This window comes from Manihot esculenta, chromosome 12 (genome assembly GCF_001659605.2).
Source record: "Manihot esculenta cultivar AM560-2 chromosome 12, M.esculenta_v8, whole genome shotgun sequence".
Classification (NCBI taxonomy): Eukaryota; Viridiplantae; Streptophyta; class Magnoliopsida; order Malpighiales; family Euphorbiaceae; genus Manihot; species Manihot esculenta.
In genome coordinates, this window is record NC_035172.2 from 30,929,038 (window position 1) to 30,952,544 (window position 23,507).

General features: G+C 31.6%; 3 protein-coding genes across 5 annotated transcripts; 1 reads left to right on the forward strand and 2 right to left on the reverse strand.

Moving 5' to 3' along the window:
• Nucleotides 1–1,387: 1,387 nt before the first annotated feature.
• LOC110627788 (uncharacterized protein At2g23090) lies at nucleotides 1,388–2,816 on the reverse strand. The gene is made up of 3 exons (XM_021774152.1): nucleotides 2,653–2,816; nucleotides 2,464–2,504; nucleotides 1,388–1,688 (listed from the first exon to the last, which is right to left on the reverse strand). Exons 1-3 carry the CDS (start codon nucleotides 2,726–2,728, stop codon nucleotides 1,569–1,571), a joined length of 237 nt encoding a protein of 78 aa, XP_021629844.1. The 5' UTR covers nucleotides 2,729–2,816; the 3' UTR covers nucleotides 1,388–1,568.
• Nucleotides 2,817–8,448: 5,632 nt separating this feature from the next.
• Nucleotides 8,449–14,411, forward strand: LOC110628325 (molybdate-anion transporter). 3 transcript variants are annotated; one of them, XR_002490040.2, is made up of 10 exons: nucleotides 8,449–8,815; nucleotides 8,909–9,053; nucleotides 9,234–9,402; nucleotides 9,563–9,818; nucleotides 10,822–10,910; nucleotides 12,451–12,633; nucleotides 12,730–12,815; nucleotides 12,909–12,993; nucleotides 13,674–13,946; nucleotides 14,111–14,411. XR_002490040.2 is itself a non-coding variant. In XM_021774940.2 (9 exons), the coding sequence occupies exons 1-9, from the start codon at nucleotides 8,593–8,595 to the stop codon at nucleotides 13,806–13,808; spliced, it is 1,371 nt and encodes a 456-aa protein (XP_021630632.1). In that variant the 5' UTR covers nucleotides 8,449–8,592; the 3' UTR covers nucleotides 13,809–14,411. The 3 variants fall into 3 exon arrangements, 1 of the variants encoding a protein (XP_021630632.1); XR_002490041.2 differs by having other exon boundaries at nucleotides 13,674–13,934; XM_021774940.2 differs by having other exon boundaries at nucleotides 13,674–14,411.
• A 122-nt stretch (nucleotides 14,412–14,533) lies between these two features.
• LOC110628326 (probable prolyl 4-hydroxylase 9) lies at nucleotides 14,534–18,489 on the reverse strand. Its single transcript, XM_021774941.2, has 8 exons — nucleotides 18,168–18,489; nucleotides 17,975–18,091; nucleotides 17,737–17,894; nucleotides 17,361–17,463; nucleotides 16,573–16,668; nucleotides 15,257–15,322; nucleotides 15,051–15,170; nucleotides 14,534–14,716 (listed from the first exon to the last, which is right to left on the reverse strand). The coding sequence occupies exons 1-8, from the start codon at nucleotides 18,288–18,290 to the stop codon at nucleotides 14,630–14,632; spliced, it is 870 nt and encodes a 289-aa protein (XP_021630633.1). The 5' UTR covers nucleotides 18,291–18,489; the 3' UTR covers nucleotides 14,534–14,629.
• Nucleotides 18,490–23,507: the final 5,018 nt, after the last annotated feature.

Sequence of the window (23,507 nt, forward strand, 5' to 3'; positions counted from 1 at the left end):
ATCTTATCGACATCATAGAATCTAGCCTCCTATCGCCTTATCACATAACTTTTTTATTGCAGATGCTTTTATGAAATGTTCATAGGAGCTGTCCATCTTAGCAACTGTAAAATCCATTGGCACGGTGGACTAAAACATCAAATGTCTGCCTCTTTTGTTAATTTTTCTAGGTGTTAATTATCTTAATATCTCCGAGTTTCTTTGCTTTCTCATATCCACGAGTTTACAAGATTGCATCCGTAAGCGATGATCACACATTGCTGGTTTTGATCTCTAGGGATGCAAGATTACGTTTGAAGCACGCTACAGAAAATTTTCAGGTTTAGACCGGAGAGATTAGTGAAAAGTTACAGGATGGAAAACCAAAGGTTATTCTGCCGATGATCAAACACTGGAAAAATATTTGTTACTCGTTGCTTAAACAATTATATCAAAGATTCAATATTATAATCTAAATGTTTAAAGTTTAAATAAATTGACACAATATTTTTATTTAATATAATTTTAATTAATTTTTAAAAATTAAAATGTGAGAATTTATATGATATATCTTTTATTATTTTTAAATATAAATTAATTTTATTTATAAAAATAATGAGTTATAAAAATAATATTAACTCATATTTAATTACAGTGATAAATTTAATTCTAAAACATGTAATTCATAACTTTAATAATAAATAAATTTTATTTTACAGTAGTAATTTATATTTAATAATTAAATTATTTATTTTTAATTTTAATTTTAAAAATTAACTAAAATTATATACAAACACAAATATTGAATCAATTTATTCAAAGTTCGAACGTTTAGAATAAAATGTAAAAATGAAGCAAACATTAAGGCTTTTCAATCATCTGCTCTGCTTAAGTTATAGATCCTCACTCCTGGTGCAGACTTGCATTAAGTCGCTTAAAAGTCTCAGACAACAAGTAGACATGTACATAACCTACAGTTCCGATTCAAGGGCTAACCAGAACTGGACCAAAAGGTTTACCCTGGTTTCAGTTCTGGTTTGTTTCAACTCTGCCCCCCCCTTGTTTTACTAGCAATTCTGCCCGCTTTTAATCAAACTAAGTGGATAAATTATTTAAAAAATTTTCTTATGAAAAAAAGAAAAAACTTCAACCCAGATGCGAACTAGGCTGATTTTAGTCACAGTGTTCGACCAATTTTCATCAGAATTGAATTGGTCCGGCTCCAAACCATGGCCATGACTGGTAAGACGCACTGGAATTCATTAGAGGCATACGCCCGAAAGGACCTTCGAAGTTTGAGCTGTAATTAGCGATTACATGGTATATCAAAAGGCACACTTGCATAAAAGACTTGTGTTTCCATTTTTATCTGGTGAGGTAATAGCCTTTCATGATCAAGTCGCTGAAATTAGCACCCATGAAAATGCACAGTTTTTCTATTCAATCATCAACAGGTTTTAATATAAGAGGCAATAGTATCAATCAATGTTTTTCTCAAATACACAAGCATAAACAGATGCATCATACAAATTGTAACAAAGTAGAGATTGATCCACTGCCTCTAGATATAGCATTTTGTGAAATTCCACTCACTTTTTGAGATGAGGGAAGCAGGCGGAAACATCGGATTTAGGATGCTTTGCTTCAGCATGTTCCCTGCATTTCACCTCCGATGTTGTGCACATGAAAGTCTGCATGCAAACCTTGCACTGCAGTCAAAGTTCACCGCCATCACCATATAATTACATAAAAATTTCACACAAAGCACAAGATCCATTTTCAGAGAACTTGAAATGGTTCATGCATAAATCGTACGCTATGTGGCATTATCAAAATGGCCAAATATAAACTTATTCCTTTGTTCTATTTGAGATTAAATATTGAACGCCTAAGTTAAAATAAAGATTTATTAAACATATGAAGTTATAAATTATACCAATTACATATAAGTTAGCCATGTCTTGTAAAAGTAAAATAGAGTCACACTAATTATTGATTGTACCTTAATTTTTAATGGTTGTACTCTAAATTTTGCTAATATAACAAAAGGGTTATCATTTTATATAAACAAAAATTTACATAAAAGTAAATAAAACTTAGAGTACAACAAGTAATAAGTGAGATCATTATGGTTTTTTTGCAAGACATAATTAATTTTGTGTTTAATTGTTTCGATTTTTATGAGTTAAGGAGTTTTACACGTTTTAGTTTTAATCAAGTCTTTGATGGATTAATCCATATAGTACAAGAGTGTAAGGATGCATTTAGCCTTAACAAAATTCTCAGAACCCATTGCATTCCTGCCATTACTTCATCATGCATTTGGATTGAGCTTTAAACCCAAAACAAAGCTGCAGTTTTGGTGCTAATATCATGAAAAAACTCACTTTCAACAATTCATTTAAATTCGGCCTATACACATTTGAATCTGCATATATAGCGACGAAAAAATCGGTCATATCATATAAAGAGGGGATTGATTACCTGGATATTCATGGCTTTCTTGTTTGATTCTAATTGGCTCCCTGAGCATATGAAACCGCACAAAATCAAAATCAATAATTTTCAATCCCCAAAGGAAAAAAAAAATTGAAATTTAGGATCCAGTAGCTTTTGTTATCCTCTATTATGTTATTCTCCATATAAACGAAAACATAGAATGAAAAATTATACCCTTGCCAGCAGCTTTCTGCTTCTCCATGTGCTTCTCGCGAGCCATCTTAGCCTTTTGGCCATTGCCACCTCCCATTTTCCCGTCCGATTAACGCGATATTGACGACCCCCGAAAATACCCTAATTCTGAATTCTGAGGGCGAATGGGGCAAACTTACAGGGTGACTATAAAAAAGGACAATGATTAACGGGAAAGATTGAACGGTCACTTGCAAATTGCCACTATACACCCGGTCCTACCTGATTGGACACCTGATGCTGTATCGACTATTTTCCTTTTTTGTCAAACATAAATTCATTAAGGCCCTGTCTGAAAAAATGTCGAGTAAAATTTCTCCATTTTAATTTAATTTATATTAAAATAATATTTTATAATATGATAATTTTTAACTGTCATCAAAAATTATTTTTTAAAATATAATTATTAATTCATATTATTTTTAATATTTTTAAAAATAAAATTAAAAAAAAATTATATAATTTTATCCATTTCACTTTAAAATTTATTATTTAATTTATATTAAAATAATATATTATAATATAATTTTCATATTAAAATTTTTTTATGACATTTGCAATTATCATATTATTTTAATATAAATTAAATTATAAACTTTAAATAAAATTATAAAATATTTTTATATATTTTTTAAATAAATAAATTATAATATTACCAATATATTATATAATTTCCACAGTTCGGGTATGGAAGATAATACAAACTGTAGTTATTGTAATTGCACCCTATTTGTTTCATCATTCGTCCATAAACGACATCGTTTTTGCAAGTAAATAACTTTTTCTTTTTTCCATTTGTTTTTTTTTTTCTTGAATGTGGAACTTCAACTCAAACCGCAAATCTCGTAAATACATCATTTTAATATCTTATTAAATTATTATTTCTTTTTTTTTTCCTTTCTCAATTCGCAAATACTGGACACATTTCTCAACTCGGTGAAATTTTGTCTATTTTATCAATTTTAATTTATAATTTTTTGACATAATTTTAATTGTATTCATTACATTTAAATTTTGTGCACTTATTAATCTTTTATTAAGTTTAGGCCACCACAAAAAAATTAAATAAAAATTTATGAAAAGTTAAAAAATGGTATTTATGCGAAATATAAATTGCAAAAAATATTTTATATAATTTCATAGCCCATAAAAAATTTATAAAAATTTCAGTTTGTTGGAATGTTGTTATCTAATAGTTTAGATTTTAAATAGAGAAAATTAAACATTAAACAACAATAAATGTGTTAGCAGATCCTTACTGATATTAATATAACAGATTTACACAAAAATAAAAATATTAAAATGCAAAATCAAATTAAAATTGTGTTAATATACGAGAGATTCATATAAAAATAAAAATATTAAAATACAAAATGAAGTTAAAAGTGATTAATGCAGTTGAAAAAAATCATGATATTCTACTCGCTAGTAGTGTTGTCTTTTACGTGTTAATGATGAATAGTATTATCTTTTATGTGTTAATAGTAATGTTAGTAATTGATAATGTTGAAACAATACTATTAGTGATTAATAGTACTATTAACTGTAGTGTACATATTTTATTTTATTTTATTTTTTTTTTAGTTGTAGAACGGTAATTTTTTATATTTTAATTATATTAATATCTTTTTTTGTTTATGGAAAGAGATAAAATTTTCTTTTTATATTTAAATTCAATTAAAACTTGAGATAATAAAGTAAACTTGATTAATTTGTTAAAAGCTGATAAATACTTAATTTTTAAATTTTCGTTTTTTGAAATAGAGATTGAGAATTAGGAGAGTAAAATCTGAAACCTCTCATATTTACTCATATACACTTACCAACAAATTAAACCTATGAGTGTAATTTTTAAATTTTCTCTACAATTTTCATTATAAATAATATATATAACCACTTTCTTATTCATTTATTGATCTATTAATTTCCGTTTCATAACTGATTTCATTTCTAAGGAGCCTAACAAAATGCCAAGAAACGATCAATGCTAATGGAAATAAACCATTTGAAAAGACGAAGCAACCAAAGCTGCAATTGTTTAGATATTTTTATTCCTTTAATTGGTCCAAAATGTTTGTATCATTAATTATCACTTTTATCTAATTATTTAGGAAAATAAGTTCAAATCTCCATATATACCTTTTAACTGAGGTTAAATAAATTTATTTTAATTTTTTCAATTAAAGAGGTCCTAATAGTATAAATATTAATTTTTTAATAAAAAAATATTATTTCCATAAGTTTTAATATATACTATTTTTAATAAAAAACAAAAACTAAAAAATAAAGAATATCAGCTCCAATTTACTTTAAAAATAATATTTTAATATGTGAGGACATATATAATTTTAAATATAAAGTTATGGATCTATTTGATAAAAAATTAAAATGATTTTTTTTGTCAAAGTATATTAGATTCATTGATGGAAGACTTAAATCACATTACAATGTATAAATCAAAATGAAAAAAGCACTCACAGACTTAGTCTGGTGGTCAGTGCATCTGAATAAATTTGAGAAATCTCATATTATACTCTCTTAATACCCATTTAAAAAAAAAATCAAAACGCTAGATTACAAGTAGCTTAACAAAAAAAGCACAATATAGTTGAAGAGCCCAACTCAAAATATAATCCCTAGCTAGGAGAGCATTCAGTTGGTTCAATTTAAAATTGAACCGAACTGAATAAATCGAAAATCAAAATTTTAGTATTTATAAAAATCAAATTGAATTGATTTTGATCAAAAACCGAATCAAATTAAACTGATCTGATTCAATTCAATTCAGTTTGATTTGATCAATTTGAATTTTTAATAAATTTTTATTTTTTACACTTTATTTTTAGTATTTTAAAATTTAATTAGAATATTTTAACTTTAATATGATCTAATCTCTTTATATTATTGAAAATAATATACTATTATTACTAATCGGTTTGATTTGATTTTTTAATTTTTTTTTTATCAAAATTGAACCGAATTGAAATAACTGAAATTTTTTAAATTAAAAATCAAATCGAACCGAAATAAATAAAAAACTAAACTAAAATTTTAAATTAATTCGGTTCGGTCAGTTTTTTGCCCACCTGTTTTTAGACTCAGAGAAGCATTTGAAAATGTAAGGAGTCTGCTCTGTTATATTGATCTCTAGCATTGGGAAGAGAATCAAATTGATGTTGGAGAAAAACTTAAACAACCTCAAATAGTTTACATCCACCCAACAAAACCATATGTATTACAAAATAGACACGGCTGAGAAGCAAAGTATCTGAAGATCGTAACATATAAGCATAAAAAATGATAAAAAAGAAAATTAGCTCTTTAATAATCAAGCTTAAAAGACAGAAAGCAATCACTAGTAGATTTAGCACCAAAAAATCAAGGCCATGGTAGAGACAAAAAAAAGGGAGAGAGAGAAGAGCTCTGGCATTTTTTATGGTATTTAGAGACTGAAATTATAAGATAATAAGATTTGCGAACGTCTACAAAATTCCTTTCCTCTTCGATCCCCTTAAGCAAGGAACTGCAGTAGCCCTGATAGATTATGGCCTTACATATTTAAACGAAAACCAAATAAATATAACATGTAGATCCTAAGTAAATTTCTTCTTCACCATCGTGCAATAAAAGAAAATTAAGAAAAAATCCTCTATATATCTAGACTCAGAAGTTAGGAAGGGAAATTCACTTCTGGAGGCTAGAGGAAGATTGTTTTTCGCCTCATCTAAGCCGATAAACTAATAGAAAACTCTCTGGGAAGCTTAGGGAAGAAAGCTAAAGACTGAGAGAGAGAGAACTTTCTCTTTAATCAGAAAGAGAGAGAGCACTAAATGAGCTTATTTAGCCTTGATAAAAATTACAAGGATATATTTAAATTTATTTCTAATTATTTAATTCTAACCCTATTTTGAAATGTGAATGGTTTATTTGATTTTAGAGTTTGAACTCAGCGCATAGGATATATTAGATTGAGTGTATTTTATTGTTTGTGTGCTTTTTTTTAAATAAAATCGGATTATATTATTCAACTCAAATTAAAAATTAATTTTATATACTTAATATATTTTTATTCTAAATACATAATCACATCAATATACCACTAGAGATTAATATATTCAACGCTTACATTAAAATCCTAAGATTTATTAATTAAAAAAAAAAAGATTTATATGGTATATTGGCTTGGCTTTGAGAACACTCTAGGGATAGCACTTTTGTATTTTAATTTATATAATTGATAAAGGCGACTATCTCAAGTAGGTAGAAAGACTAACTTTAAATTTTATCCATTTTCTACCCCTTAAAAATATAGGAAGATTAATCAAGTTACTCTGATCGGTTAATTGATTTTTGAATTGATTCTAGTAAATAAATTTACTAAGAGCAAATTGATGCAGGGTTAAAATTCTTTGAATCTGATTGGTTTATGTTTTCCAATTTTAAATATCTGCATATGCGTATGAATAGGGGTGAGCAGTATTCAGTTCAAATAAAAAAAATCGACTGAATTCAATTAATTTGAAAATTTAGTTCGGTTTTTTATTCATTTCGGTTCGGTTCAGTTTTTTATTCATTTCGATTTGGTTTAATTTTTTATTCATTTCAGTTGAATTTGATTTTTAATTTAAAAATTTCAGTTATTTCGGTTTGATTTTGATAAAAAAATTTAAAAAAATCGAATCGAACCAATTAAGGATAATAGTATATTATTTTTAATAATATAGAGAGATTATATTATATTAAAGTTAAAATATTCTAATTAAATTTTAAAATATTAAAAATAAAATGTAAAAAATAAAAATTTATTAAAAATTCAAATCGTTCAAATCGAATCAAATTAAATCAATTCAGTTCAATTTAATTTCTATTAAAATTGATTCGATTCGATTTTTATAAATGTTAAAATTTTAATTTTTAATTTATTTAATTTAATTTGATTTTAAATCAAATTTATTGAACGATGATCTATACGTGTCAACATCGCTCTTATATTGGGTTTTAAATTTGCAATAATTTATATAATTATTGATGTAAGGTTATGTTTGCTACATTATACTACAATATAATAGAATTAAACTTATATTAGATTTAATAGAAAATTTAATAATAGGAAAAATTATTATTTAATTTATATAATATTGAAAATTTATTAATTAATCACTAAATTTTAAAAATTATATTAAAATATTATAAATCTTTTAAAATTTATTAATTAATTTCTCTCAATTTTACCTTACATGTTTTGGCTTAAAAGTCCATTTTATGGGGCATGTATTTTTAAAGTTTTTTTTATATTTTCATCAACTTCAATTTCAACGTTTTCAATTTTGGCATTCAGAATATAAAGTTTGTTGGAATATTAAATTTTTAAATATTATCATTATTAATATATTAATTCTTCCATTTTAAAAACCTATTAAAATATTTTTATATTTTCTTTCTATTAATAAAATAATTTTTTTATCTATTTCAACTGTTAAAAATATAGCAAAAAACTAAATTATACTCTCTTCTCATTTTTTTTCTTCTCCTTTAATTCTTCATCTTCTTCAATTTTTTTTAGGCGATTTTTCTTCTTTATATTGATTACAATTCCAATTTATATTTACACAAATAAAATCGTTTACTATTAATTATACGAAAAATTAATTATCTACACAAATAAAATCTTTTACTATTAATTATAGGAAAAATTAATTGATAATTAGGTGAGAGTGTGTTATAATTTCTAGTTTTCTACAACTAGAGTACTGCAACGCACCGTTTTTGGGGAATTGGCCGAGGAAACAAGTACCAAGCTTTGGCCGGATTTCAGATTCAGTTACCGGTTTGAGTTTGTTGTTGAATGAGAGTGAAATGCACGTCTTTACCAATCTAACATCAAAATTCTAAATTTCCAGATCTGTACACTGCCCCATAAAAATGGCTGTGGTCATCGAAACCTCCATTTGGGAACCTAACCCCTCTCTGTATCTCTTCATTTTCATCTCTTGCTTCTTCTCCATCGTTCTCTTCCCTCACGCATCAAGAACCAACACTAGCATCAACAAATCTCAATTTCAATCTCCTTTTGATCATGGCATCTCATCTTCTTCTTTCCAACGTTTTCAGCGAAAGTTCCTCCTTTTCTTCTCTCTCGCTTCAGGTCAGTCTCCTTTGCTTCGCTTAATTGCATACACATTGGCTTTGATTCGGTTGGTTATGTGATATGTGTTTGATTAATTGTCGTTCTTGGCAGTCATGGAAGGGCTTTGGTCTGTGTTTGGAGAGTTGGAATTGGCTAATTATGGAGTTAATAAAGAGCAAATGGTGACTTCGCTGTGTGTTGGATATGGAGCTTCTCTTCTTGTTGGTACCTTCTTAGGGATGATCTCTGATTTAATGTAAGCAAAGCTAACTTTTTACTCCGATATCTGATAGCTAGACTGAGTGTGATTTCTAGATCTTTGCCCAATAATTTATTTCTATTGGAAAATAAAATTCTCATGTAATTTTTTACTTTCATGTGTGGATTAGAGTACATTAAAGTCTAACTAAGCCGATTATGGCATGCTTCTATGTAGAGGTCACAAGAAAGCTTGTTTGATTTTTTGCATCCTGCATCTCTTTGTTGGCGTATGGAAGAGGATTATGCCACATCCTAGCATCTGGTTAGCAAGTATATGTTTATCCCTTGCCACCTCGATCTTTTCTTTCAGTTTCGAGGCATGGGTAGTTGTCGAAAATGAAAAGGTTTGTGTTAGCAAATTTTTTTTCTTTTATTTTATTATCGTTTAACAAATTCATATTGGTAAGGATTCAGGCTTAGTTTTTATTTCCATTTCAATATGAACATTATTAGCGCATTTTTTGTGCTATAAAATGAATGAATTCGTATTCTTCCTTGTTGCAGCAAGGACATGGACAAGATACTTTGAGTGACACAGTTTGGTTAATGACTTTCTTTGAGTCAGCATCATTAATTGGAAGCCAGGTGCTTGCAAATTGGCTGTTAGGTAGTAATCCGGAAAAAGGCATTGCATCCTCTTACTCTGCAGCCACCTTTATGGCAATGATAGGTATCATGTTTGTCAGCAAGGGATGGAAAGAAACCACAAAGAATGCTGCAATTAAAGATTATAGGGTATCTTATACTCATATCTTTAATGGTAAGTGTTTATATTTTGTTATGAAGCTTCCTGGTTTTAACTCAAGCAAACAAATTAATTGTGTTGAAACATTTTAATCTAAAATTTCTTCAGTATTGGTGCATGCATTGTACAATATTGAGATTCGAGGCACTGCAATTTTTAGATTTAGAAAATTGAATGTCTTTATTAAAAACAGTTTAGTGTGAGGACAGCAATAGCCTAAAGAAGGAATGTACTTTTTGCTTTACTTAATGCTGCACTTTAAAACTAGGATTGATGGTCGGACTTCTAACCTTGGTTTTATGTACTAGCCTCTTTTCCCTATTTTGAAGGATTTTAGGTTATTGATTACCTTTCCAATGATATCTCATATCTGATCACTCGCACGCATTTCATACAGCTCTTCTAGATTATGTCTTTTCATTGCTGCTTTGCATAATTAAATCTGAAGAAAATCTTCCGAAGGTTGAACTATTTATACTTGTTTGTACCTGACTTTGGGCTTTTTTATTTTTCTTACTATGAAAGCATGGTCATTTTACCTGAAGTTCAAAGGATTGATTTAATTGGGACATCACTCTAGTAGGATTGAGAAGTGTTTATGCATTAGCAAGTGTCATGTGATTTGTCTTTCTTTTTCTATGAACTGTTTGTATTTTTGGCATCTGTTTTCTGACAGTTCTACTTCTTTTTTTTCCTCATTGTCGTGCAGTATGCTTAGCAGATTGCATCATCGTATAATTTAGCATAATGTGTGCTTTTACTAAACATAAATAGTTTCAAACTTTGCACTTTTGAAACTACCTTGATCAATTTTACATTTAACGTGTTTGTTTGACATGGACATATTGATGTTCATATGCTCGAAGAAAACTTTCTAGATGTATTTATGCTGTTAAAGATAGAGCGAAGGAAAGTTTACTTCTCTATGCATTTGTTATATTCTTGGCTTGAGTAATAAGATTACAATAAGAGTTTTCTCATCAGTTCTTATTGTTGGTGATCTTGTAATATCCACCAGATAAACGGATGTGGCTGCTGGGATTTGCACACGCTTGCCTTCAGTTCTCTATTGCAGTCTTCTGGATTCTGTGGGCCCCAACATTGGTGGTAGATAACATGTTTGTTTATATAAAAGATTGTCAAATGCTTTCACTATTGCTTTTTGATATCTCGGTTTCCTCCTTGTCATGCTAGATTTATTTTTATCCTGCTGATCAATTTGCTTTTTATTTAAAGTAGGATTACTTTGTTTTACAAAAGCAATGACAACCTCAACTAAGGTTAATCCCAAACTAGTAGGGGTCAACTATATGGATATTTTGCTTCCATTTAGCTTTGTGAGAAACCAAGTCCACTGGTAGAGTAAGGAACAATACACAATAGAAGTAGGAAGGAAATAAAGGAAGAAGATGATTCTAGCCAATACTCGGCAAATAAGATTTGTATTCCTGGGAAATTACCAGCCTCTCAGTCTGAGATTTTCTCTATACTCACAAAACATGTCTTTTACGTTCTCTTTTGTCTTATTTATAAACATTCTCTCTGTATCCTACAGCTGGCCTATTCCATTGAGTCCTGCTGAGTCATCAATTTTCAGCATCAATTTCTGTTACTTTCTTTTATCCTTCTAGATGGTTTTGGGCCTCCCTCTTCGGCAGCCTTTGTAACATCCACCCTTAAAACTATATGAAATTAGTATATTTTCTAATAAATTTTACATGAAGTAACATTTTTAGTCTTTGAAAGTAATTATTTCATAAAAAAAATAAAAAAATGTTAAATTTAATGAAAAATAGTGATATTTCACATTAAATAATTATATATAAATATAATATTTCTTTATAAACAATAAACCTTATTTTAACTTAGTACTAATAAATTGTGTTATTTTTTATTATTGATTGTGAATAATGCTGTTCCTTGTCGATAAAATATTTTGTAAAGCCAGAAATTTTTTTTGTTACTTTGTTTTAAACAAAATAATAAATTCACCTATTTTTAAGATATAATAAATTCCTTGGTTAAATGATACAAACATGATGTATTAAAAGTTAATGATCTATTGAAACTTATAATTGAACCTTGACTTGGTGAAGAGGCAATATTCCTTCCCCCTTAAGAACGAGCTTGCTTTATGATTGAAAGCAAATGCAAGATAAATACATATGTCTGTAAACATCTCAGTCTTATGCTAGAGTATGAGTTTTTTTTTAATATTTTCTCTCTTTATTTCTTTTTCCTTCTCTCCTGTGGTATTTACCATGGAAAAAGTTTAAATGGTTTGACTCAATAATATACAAGAAGATTTTGCCAAAAACTGTTAATATTTGTAACATGAGACAGCATATTTGTTTTTTGTTTGAAGTTGGAAGGGGAGTTTATATAGTTGTATTTATAGAGAACTCTAATTGAAAACTCTTTACATTGGTAATTACACAGCTAAGAACATACATTAATTTGAATTCATGAAGGCTGGGCTTTTCTATAAAAAGTTATATTCTTCCTGTAATTTCTTATAATTTTGGAATTAATTACAATTAATAATGATGATGAATCACCAAGTAACCTTTTATTTTTCTGGAGTAGACCAAGAAACCAATTTTAATCAGCAAGGATATGAGATATTTTTTATTGGATGTGACTTTAGGCTGATGGACGAGAAGTATCTCTGGGACTGATACTTCCATGCCTACTGGGATCAAGAATGCTGGGAAGCACAGTATTTCCATGGCTTTTCACTGGTCCATCATCACTTAGAACTGAGGATTGCCTAGTGTATGCATTCATTGTTCTAGGGTTCACGTTGTCAATTGTGGCTTATGATTATCAGGTAACTCAAGTTTTGCATCTCTGATAAATGTATGTATTCATTTTGGTTCTTGTACTAGATCTTCTGAGGTACTTGATGTTTATCTGTGAAATGCAGGAAATTGGAGTGTTAGTATCACTGTTTTGCTTATTCCATGCTGGAGTAGGCCTGATCATACCTTCACTCGCAAGACTGAGGACCATGTATGGCGAAATGTGCTATCCGATTTTATTGTATTGTAACTACTGGTGACCATCAAGTGGCTTTTAATTGAGTTTCCACTTCTTTATGCGTAGGCATGTGCCGAATGAGTTGCGTGGAGGAATGATAAGCCTTTCTCTAGCTCCTGCAAATGCAGCTATTCTGTTTTTGCTGATGCAAGTAAGTTTCTGTTAACGAGGTTGCCTGAGCACATGGTACTTGAGCATCTCCTCCATACATAGCAATAAACATTGGCCATTCCTTGAATGAATAAATGTTTGCTGTGGATATCTTCATTAATAAGATGTTTGATCGTACATATAGCAAACACGTGTTCATAACCCCATGCTTTTCTTCACCATAGAATAGATTACTGGAGGGTGTGAAAACAGGGCTGCAGTGTGGTTCTATGTGAGCCAGAATTGGCAGCCCAACAATGACTTTCTTAGAAGTTGGGAAAAAAAGAAATAGAAAGAGAATAGACTAATTATTGTCAGCTGGTCTACCAGAACTTTAACAGGAGAAGTGTTTTCCCATTACATAGTCATGGTTTTCAAAACAATAACAATGAGGACCTGTTGGAACTACCTCCAGTTTGGCCCATTTACTTGATGTTTCAGGGTCACACGACTCACACCTGGTTTTTGTTCTCTTGTCACCCTCATCTTTTTTTCGCGTCAATAAATGTTGGCATACCTGGATGTAGTCCTGTTAGCTCTTAATTATGGCCATTCTTTTACTCTCATTGGGTGCTCTTTTGCACTTAAACCTGTTCTAGCCTTCTCGGCTAAGTTGCCGTCTTCAATATAAACAAACAGCTGTGTAATACATACTCATTTGCAATCTTTTCCATGTTTCAGAGAGGCTATTATCAGAAACTTGAGAATTCAACTGTGATCGCGTTAGCTGCCCTTGGGCTTTTCATAGCAGCTGGTTGCGTGCATTTGTTGAAGCGATGGGGGAAACAGCCGTACCAGAACTGGCACAAGTTGTAGTTCCAACAACTCCATTGTACACCAAATTTTAGAACTTGAGTTGGATTAAATTTGGGCGTCTGTCATCTAACTTAGGTGGTCAAGTGAGGTGAAGGATAGATTACGTGATGTCAAGCCCATAGCAAAGTAAGCAAAAAGGTATTCATTTTGTTTTCTGCTTTCTGAAAGCACATAACGAAATCCAGGGCTAAAACTTATATAATGCTTCCTTGGCAAAGCCACAGCTTACCAACAATAGCCAGATAATCAACTGATGTGGCCGTTAGGGATCGTAGATCAATTGTTCCACTTTATATTTGCAGGTCCAATCTCATATGTATATAACCAGGAAAGAAAAAGGCGCTGCGAGTCCACACATCCGGAGAGAGCTGAGCAACATCCACACATCCGGAGAGAGCTTAGCAACATGCACGGGAGAATTTTTATTCAATGTTCAATTTTGCACAAAACTTAGGTTACAATTTACGTGACGTTCTTTTTTTTTTTTTTAATTTTTTTAAAATTTTTTTTGTATTTAAAGTTATATGGTTCTCTTCTTTTCCATTGTGTGATTGATCAAAGATTTCATTAGAATTATTCTTAATACAGCCTTTGTTTTTATTATTTTTTAAAGTTTGCCTTGTAGCCAAGCTGCTATATTTGGCTAAAAATTGAATCTGATGTCCCTTTTCATCTGATAGACTTGTTATTTTCGATTACTATAACAATTATATTCGACAAAAAGGTAAATGAATAGAGGCTCGAAATTTTCTTATTCTTTTTGTCGAAGTCCAAAAGCAACACTTGAACATTACAGTACCCTGAAGGCATGCAGAACTGTTCTATTCGTCTAGTTCTTGATCTCTAATCCACTTTGTAGCCACCCATTTCTCCCCTTTGATTACTGGACAGCTCCCATGCAATGATGTCTGCCAAAGCATCCAGACACATATATCGATCAAGAGAAACCAACAGGTTCGTTACAATTCTAGACGATAACATATGTCCAAAACAATAATCAGCCTTGAATATTAAATTCTGCAGTTGCCCTACAAATAATCTAAGCCCATGAATCTAGCCGATCAAAATACTAAGTTGAACTACAACGGATGAGAAGTTATTGGTGATCTCCATTTTGGGGAAATTATTCTCTGTGTTTTTGGGAAAATCTTTGATATACACTTATTCTTCAGTTGTTGGCATTCATGCACTCTTATGTGGTGTGATGTTCAGGTTAAACTTACAGAGTTCGGAAATACTTACTGGATCGATTGTATTATTTGGGAAAAGTGAATAGAATAGAAGTGCATCCCCTTGGCGTGGTTTTACTTGCAAACCAATACACTTTTCGAAGTCGTAATTTTCATCGATTTCCATGCCATTCTGTAAAAAAAAGTCTAGTTGAATGTTTAATCTATAAAGTAACGTGACCAACAAAAAGAAAGTGGAGAAAGAGTTCTTGATCTTACCTCAAATGGAAACATGGTCTCCCCACCTTCTTCTACATCAGATAAATATAACAAGAAAGAAGCAACCTGCATAAAAGTTTATCAAAGAGGTTTAGAATTAAAACTTTGTCTTTGTAATGATCCTAATCAAATTAAGAATTTATTTATGAAAGTTGGCTCTAATCACAGATATGGCATTTTTCAACTGACAATCGGAGACCATTGAGGCTCTCAAGTCCTATGTCTTACATAATTTATTTATTTTTCCAAATTTTTTGCTGTATTCAGGAGGCCTATAGTTGACAGTTCTAAAATGAAGCAATTACAAGAAGGTCCAAGTATGGCAGTATTTGCATAATAAATTTAATGTCATTTCTTTTTTCTCTTTCAAACCAGGCACAAATATTACCACTTTTGTCAGAGATGAATACACGCACTTGGTAATATAAAGAATTTTCATCAGGATATGTCCAAGGGGACATCAAGTAGTTGGAGACTTGGAATTTCTATTAAAACGTCTCAGGTTCAAACATTGTAAGGTTGAATGGAGGATCAAGTGTTTATGGTAAGGGGGAGCTCTCCCCATGTATAGCTCACCAGTGAATCATAAAAAGGAACTAACATGAAGAAATTGATATTGACCATTTGGAACAAAATAGAATAACTTTATAAGAATAATAGAATGGTGATTTGTCATTGTAGTATAACTTGGAGAACCGATACAGTAGCCGATGGGTTTTCCCATCAGTATGTTAATAAAAATACAAACACAAACACAATTAGCTCACCAGTGAATCACAAATGCCATTGTTTCTGATACATCAATTCAGAAAACCACCTTTTCAACACAGAAGTGGATCTATTTTTCATTTTCCTTTCTAAAGGGATTTTACCCTAGTGCTATGTATGCATTATCCAGTCATCATCATGTTGCAAAAATCACAATGTGGGAATCATATAAGCAAATTATGAGTTAAAGGACCAACAGGATGGTTAGATATCTACAAGATTGGCATAGGATAGGATACCAGATCAAGAATTTCACAATTCCATGTAAATAAAAAGGTTTCATGTTTATTATATATGCTTCTCTAGGGTGAAACATTTCAGCAGCTAGTTGGCTTGGTTTGATGACAATTAGATGAAACTGGTTCCAACTGATTTACAGACCAGAGATCTATCATCCCTATATAAAAACCATGTTATTGTGAAATAAAGAGAGGTGAAATGACAAGATTGTAAGTGGATGTTCGCATTCATACGCATGTATTGCATAAAACTACATGGATTAAAATAAAGTAAAAAAAGAAAAAGATATGTTTTAGAACGAGACTTACCCTTTGGCTCTTTTGTGGCCCATACTCTGCAGGATTGAATGCATCATAATGAGAATTATACTTTTGCCCAATCTCATAGCGCAAGACATTGAATGCCTGAAACATGGTGCAATCCTCAGACAATTTTAAAATTGCCCTGAAATAAAAGGTTCAATAATTCAAAGCAAATTAATTGCAAATAATTAAATAATTGTTTGAGCTCTTGATAATTGTTTTGAAGCTTAATAAGTTGGATATTTGCATATTATAATTCTTTGACATGAACATAACTATGAAGAGGATTCATTTATTAGAAGGGTTTGAACAATGAATGCCTGGGGAAAGCAACAGCAGCAGATATTATGAAAAGATTAAAACATAGAATACATATTAAACTGAAGTTGACTGCACCACTCCAATGGTAAACTCCAAATTACAAAAGTTGACGTGGGGTGATGCATCTCTTCTCACCCTAGCTTTTCCATATCTTGTCTTTTATGCTGACGACCTTCATTTGGTTCAGCCAGGAAAGGAGGAGGAAAAAGGCAAGAGACAAAATTGAAGAATGTATTTAATAAGTGAATTGCACAAGGATAACCTTTCTTTTGGACGATATTCTTAGCTACTTAAAAATTGACAATTTCCTTTTTTTTGGGACCACAACAATAAGCTTCTTTAAGGGTTCTTAGTGAAGAACCTTCCCTGTCATTTCTGGATAGTTATGTTATTCTGTTATCAGAAAATAGGAACAATAAGAACGTGCAGGTTTCTCCAATGAAAATGTATGCAAAAAGAGGTATTAACAATACCTCTCCATGGGCCCTGGGAAGCATAGTGGCTCTGGCAATTTTTTCCTCAATAGCATCCAAAACTCCAGTTTCGTCTTCAGAAGCACTAATAAACATACCAGAGCTGTTTGAAAAAGGAAGAGGTAAGCAGTGAACAAGCAACATAAAATCTCCAAAAAAAAAAAAAACAATCTTTTGAGAATTATTTGACATGCAAAGATATCTGCTGGGGCAATAAATTGCACCAATCATTTTCAGGGGCATTCAACCTGAACATGGTAAATAGCATTATAACCATATGGCTGGAAATTCGAAGTCTTTAAACGACTCAATCAATCTATTCAACTGTTCCCAATTCAAATGCAGGAAGGTAATTAAGCATATATAAAATAAAAACCTGGTTCTGATTCCTTGTGTGTTCTCCTCTGTTTCTCCCTTCCGTAAAGCCAAAGTAGAGGGCTTAAGGCTTGGCTTTGCCATATTAATTATGCTTTGACATTGCTCTCCAGTTGCAAAATTAGGAAAATATAGAGCACGCGGTTTCCAGCTCAAAACCTGCAAAGTACCAACGCAAGATTTTCAACGCTGATTTCTGCTAAGATAGTAGTATCATTAAAAAGAAGAAGAAGAAGAACCTGAAAGGGGATCACAGTAATAGAATCATCTCCAGTCTTTCCAGGAGGCAACAAATCGATAATCTCCTCTTTCAGAGATTGGAGCTGCCTTGCTTTCTGCTTAGCTCCAGAGAAATCCTACAATGGACAAGAAGATTAATCAGAACAAAAAAATCAAATACAATTTTTTTAAAAAAATAAAATGAAATTAAACCTGAGAAATGAGAGTGGAGGCAAAATGACCAGCGAGGAAGAAGAAGCAGCAAGAAAGAAAGACATAAGTGAAGCGTAGCTTCGGATTGAAATTCCATTTTTGCTTAGTGGATTTAGGTTTCATAGATGATCGGCGATGGTCGGAAGAAGACAGTGGCGGTGGAGATATGAGTGAGAGCGAATCCAATGGAGGAGTCGGGCGGGAATTTAGACGTTGGTGGATTTGGTAATTATTGGTTCAGGAGACAGGAATATACAGTGAATACAGAGATTTAGCTGCCCACTGAATTTATTTTTTTTCTTTTTCCGCTTTCCTTATGTGATCCTTTCTGGCAGTATTGACCACGCTCCGCCTTTATACAACACTAATGACTTCTTTATTTTTATTATTTGTTTTATTCATTTCCTAACGAGTCATCAAGTCAAGAAAAAAAATAAAAAAAAAAAAACTCAAGAATTGTTTATTTATAGAAAATTTGAAAGTTTTCCGTAAATTTTTTTTAATAAAATTGAAAATCCAAGGTTTTTTTTTTTTATAAATGCCTGTTTTCTGGAAATTTAGTTTTATTTTTTTTAAATTTAGCTAAAATTTAATATATAGATTTTTTTTCACTGTTGTTCTATAGTAAAACTTCTGCTTTCAAATTATTTTTCAAATAAACAACAGTGGCTCTTTTGAAAAAAATTTATAATATTTTGTTATTAAAATTACATTGTTATTTAAAGAATATTTATTTGTATATATAAAATTAGTTAAACTATTTTAAAAGTAAAACAATTAATTTTTTAAAAATTTTTTAATGATTTTTTAGTTATTATTTTTTATTTTAAATTATAAACAAAATTTTTATTATTGACAAGTGTAACATGTTTACAATTTTTTTTATTTTTTTATAAAAAATAAAATTATAATTTTTTTAAAAATTATTTTACATAAATAACTCTGCCCTTAATTTGTTAGAAAGTTAATGAATATAGCTATCCAAATAAATAAATTTTAGTCCTTCTCAATAACTTCAGTTGTACTGCTCTAACCAAATAACATCTAGAATTAAATTTATTTATATCAAATTAAAATTAAAAAATAATTAAACATTAAATTTAAGTTGATTAGTTTAATTCAATTTAATTTTAAATTAAAGTCAAAATTTTCTATTTAAAACCATTTTGAAATTTTTTAATGTAATAGAATTTATTTAAAAATATAAAATATTTGAATAAAATTAAATAATTGAATCGAATGTATGAAATTTAGTTGTTTTGATAGGAGGATATTTTTATTTAATTGTTAGTATTTGATGTTTAATTTGATTCATATTAATTTTATTATCGAAACAATTGAATTTTAATTATTTAATATATTAATTATTGATGTTGTCGAAAATGAATTGAACATAACCTATCAATCTGCAAAAGGAGAAGGTGAGGTGTTTGGCACTTAGAAGCACCTACTCTGATGCTCAAGTTAATAAGTTTTCAAGAAGGATAAGTGTAAATAGAGAGTTTGAGTTCTTAGAAGAGTGAGTTGGAATGCATACCTTAAACTCTGTATATATTTTGCTTTTATATTGTAATAAAATAATATTAGTTAATGATTTTCTTAAAAATCTGACTGGTACTGGTTAGTGGATAAAAGACCTCGTAATTGTAGATGTAATGGGAATCTATTGTATAACATCCTTTAATGGTAACTAAATGTCACGAGAGGCTCCATTAGACACATGGGGTGAGCCTTCTATTATTCCGAGCACCGATTATATGGTTGATCGGGTCTTCTCTCTTTTGGATCAGATTTGAGTGACCGATGGTCACGATTTGTTAAGATTCTACTACATGGTTCCATCATATGGTGACAACGCATAATACACTTTAAGTGATTATTGTGCTATATCAGAAGTCCTCTCACAGGTCTTCGATTCTTCATATTCAAAGCTTACAGCTGTTTTCCACTGTTTGGACACATAGCATGCTCAAAATGGCTTCCATACTCACGTCCCTTCAACTGTTATAGTGATAAATGATGTTGCTTCGCTTGTCGAGCTGCATTTAAACCAACCTTCATAACAATAGTATAAATTCAACCTTCCTCCAATGCTTACCACTTTTGCTCTCAATTACTTCCTTCTTTTTTGAAAAATGCTCAAACACTCGAATCTTTCTTTTGCACTTTCTAAAGATAATTTCTTCTTCTGTCATTTTCTATTCCTTTGAAATGAATTGATCTTCTTTTACTTCCTCGTCTTCTTCTTATGATGGTAGCTCAACCTCTAGCTCTTCCTCTGACAGCCCATCCATGCCCTGGCTCCCATAGCTCCATTGAAGGCGGTCCATGATAATAACACCCTACTGGTAAATGACATCCCACCCGTGCTCACTGAAAGGGACATAGATTGTCTTCATGACCACTATCAAATCTCCTGAGATATCTTTCGAATATATGCTCCTCATCTGAATGTTCGCGTTGATGACTAAATCTCTGTTGAAGATACTATCATGGTATATGAGAAGCAGTTGAAAGCGGATTTGTGGTTTCTGATTGACCCAATTTTATTGAAATTCTCAAATTCTACAAACTGTCAATCACCCAATTGCACCCCAATAACTGGAGAATTTTAGTGGCTTTTCGCTTTATCTACTTCAATAACAATATTGAGCCGTGCGTGGCCCTATTCTCTCAGTTGTACCTGTTGGATACCCATAAAACAAGGAGTTTTGGTTCTACAGCAGGAGAAAGCGCCAGACTCTTTTAAATTGGATCCCCTGTTTTCTAAAGCGTTGAAAGAACAAGTTTTTCATCTCTGCCACAGGGTATATGGGGGGTTTTTGCAGCTTCGAACCGATTGGAATGTGTATGTGGAGCTAAGAAAAGATGGGGTCCAACTGTGGAGGTACAGGGAAGAGGCTCTGAACTTCCTCCAGAAGATGCCATCGACCCACCGAGTAGATATTAATGTGACCATGAGGAACGCTACCTTGTCCTGGCAAAGCCACTTCTAAGCAGAGCAAGCTCGGTTGCGTCGGTCAACCGGTCATCAAAACTCAAGGATGATCTTACCCTCTTCCTCAGAGCAGGGTATTTTAACTTTTAAACACTTTTATTTTTGCACTATTTTACTTACTCACTCTCCATTTTATACAAATATGGCTAACTAAAGGAAGCACAAGTTTACAAAGGTAGCCCGTGCTGCTCGAAAAGGAAAAGTCATTGCTGGTACCTTGTCCCTTCCTCCTAAACAGGCACGATGGGCTGAAGAGATCATCGTGCTACCTCCTCCCCTACTCCCTCTGCTACAACGATCGGGCCTTTAAACACCCAACCTGAGTCTTCAGCCAGGAGAAATCTTCTCCCCTCTCCCAGACATCCCACTCCACAAAACTATGAAGAGGCTGGTACAGGAGCTCTTGGCCTTTAAGCATCTTGCTATGGAACTGACCACTTCGACTCTCTCCTTGAGGAGCCTAGATTTTCTCTCCTTATTGCCAAAAATTTCATACGTCATGGAGATCACTAGAGGTTGGAGGTTGTTGAAATGGATGGTCTGTATGACAACGTCATCCACTCGGCCATAGAGTGTGCTCTGCCCGCCAACGGCCAATGAGCACAACAAGGGCCTGAGAAAGGTGTTCGGGTCTCAAGAGATAGACAAAAACCTCCTTCAAGAGGAATATTTAAGGTTGAAGGCTTGGGTGTTCAAGGTGAAGAACCCCATGAAGGAGACCCTAGAGTGGATAGAAAAGCTCCAAACGGACCTAGACGAGGCTAATACTGCGAAGGCCACTCTTGAAAATCAGTTTAAGACTGCCGAGGATCAAGTAGCCAATCTTCAATGCCAAGTCCAAGAACTCCAATCTCAGGCTTAGGAGAGCCGGGCCACCATTAATAGGGTCACTGAGCTGAAAGTTGAATTTCAGGAGACAGTGGCTTGGGGTGGGCAGATATTTGTTAAAGGTCAGAACTCTATGAAGAAGGAGCTCATCAAGCTCTTCCCGATAGAGGACTTCTCTTGGATTGACAACATCTTTCCCAAGGAAGAGGATGAGGACCAGGATGTGCATGATAAAAAGAGACCAAATGAAGACAATCCCGCTGACCCAGCTTCTGCTGAAAATGTAATAGATGTAGATGAAATATAATAAAAGCTCGGGAGGAGGTGACTGAAGATGTCCCTCCTACCATGTAAAAAATTTTCTAATGAAAATAGTTCATTCATCTTCTTATCTTTATTATTGCTAAGTATTAGAATTGGTACTCGTCCCAATAAATAATAATTTGAACTTTTGTCTGGTTGTTTTACAGATTATTCGCCAACCTCGTGACTGATAAATGAATACTTTAATTTATTTTAACGGAGCTAACAGCCGGATATTTGCCTAGAGATTTTTACTCGCCTCATGGCTTAATAAATTAATTTTAATATTTGAACATTTGCTTGACGGTCGCCCACTTTATGGCTTAGGCATAAATGCCTTAGAAACTTTTTTATGGGATTAACATCCGGTCATGTGCCTGACGATTATCCACATTGTGGTTTAGGTATAAATACCTTAGAAAACTTTTTAACGGGACTAACACTTGGTCATATGCCTAACAATTACCTGGCTTGTGGTTTAGGTATAAATGTATTAGAAGCTTTTTAATAGGACTAGCCCCAATCATGTGCCTGACAATTACCCGCATTATGGTTTGGGCATAAATGCCTTGAAAAATTTTGTGGAACTAACACCCAGTCATGTGCCTAGCAGTTGCCCACCTTGTGGCCTATCCCTGTAAGCACCTTCCTTAATCATCGGTTTATGCTTATTTTCGCAAAACATCATTCCATGTAGTTGTATAAACACAACATATAAAAAAAATACCTTGTTAATATTATTGATAAAATTTACACAAATGACACATATTCCAGAAATGGAGAATGACTCGATTGTCTAACTTGGCTAGTTTATAAGTCTCGAGAGGAATGACTTTTGATACCGTAAATGGTCCTTTCTAGTTTTCGCCCAACTTAGCAGACTCGGCATTACCTCCTGTTACATTAGACAGATTAAGAACTAAGTCTCCTAAATTAAAGACTCAGGGTTTAACTCATACATTGAACATCTAAGACATTGTTCCTATAAACAACCATTCTAATTGAGGCTTATTCTTGTAGATGTTAATAATATGCCCTATAGCCAATCTATTGATTGTAGTTGGATATTATTTTTCATGTATTTTAAATATTTAAATATATTTTTAAAAATGCTATTATTTATCTTTAGTGTTAATTTAATTGAATTTCAAGTAAAGATAAAATTCATGAGATTATATTACTGTGCAAAAAAAAATTATAATGTGATTATA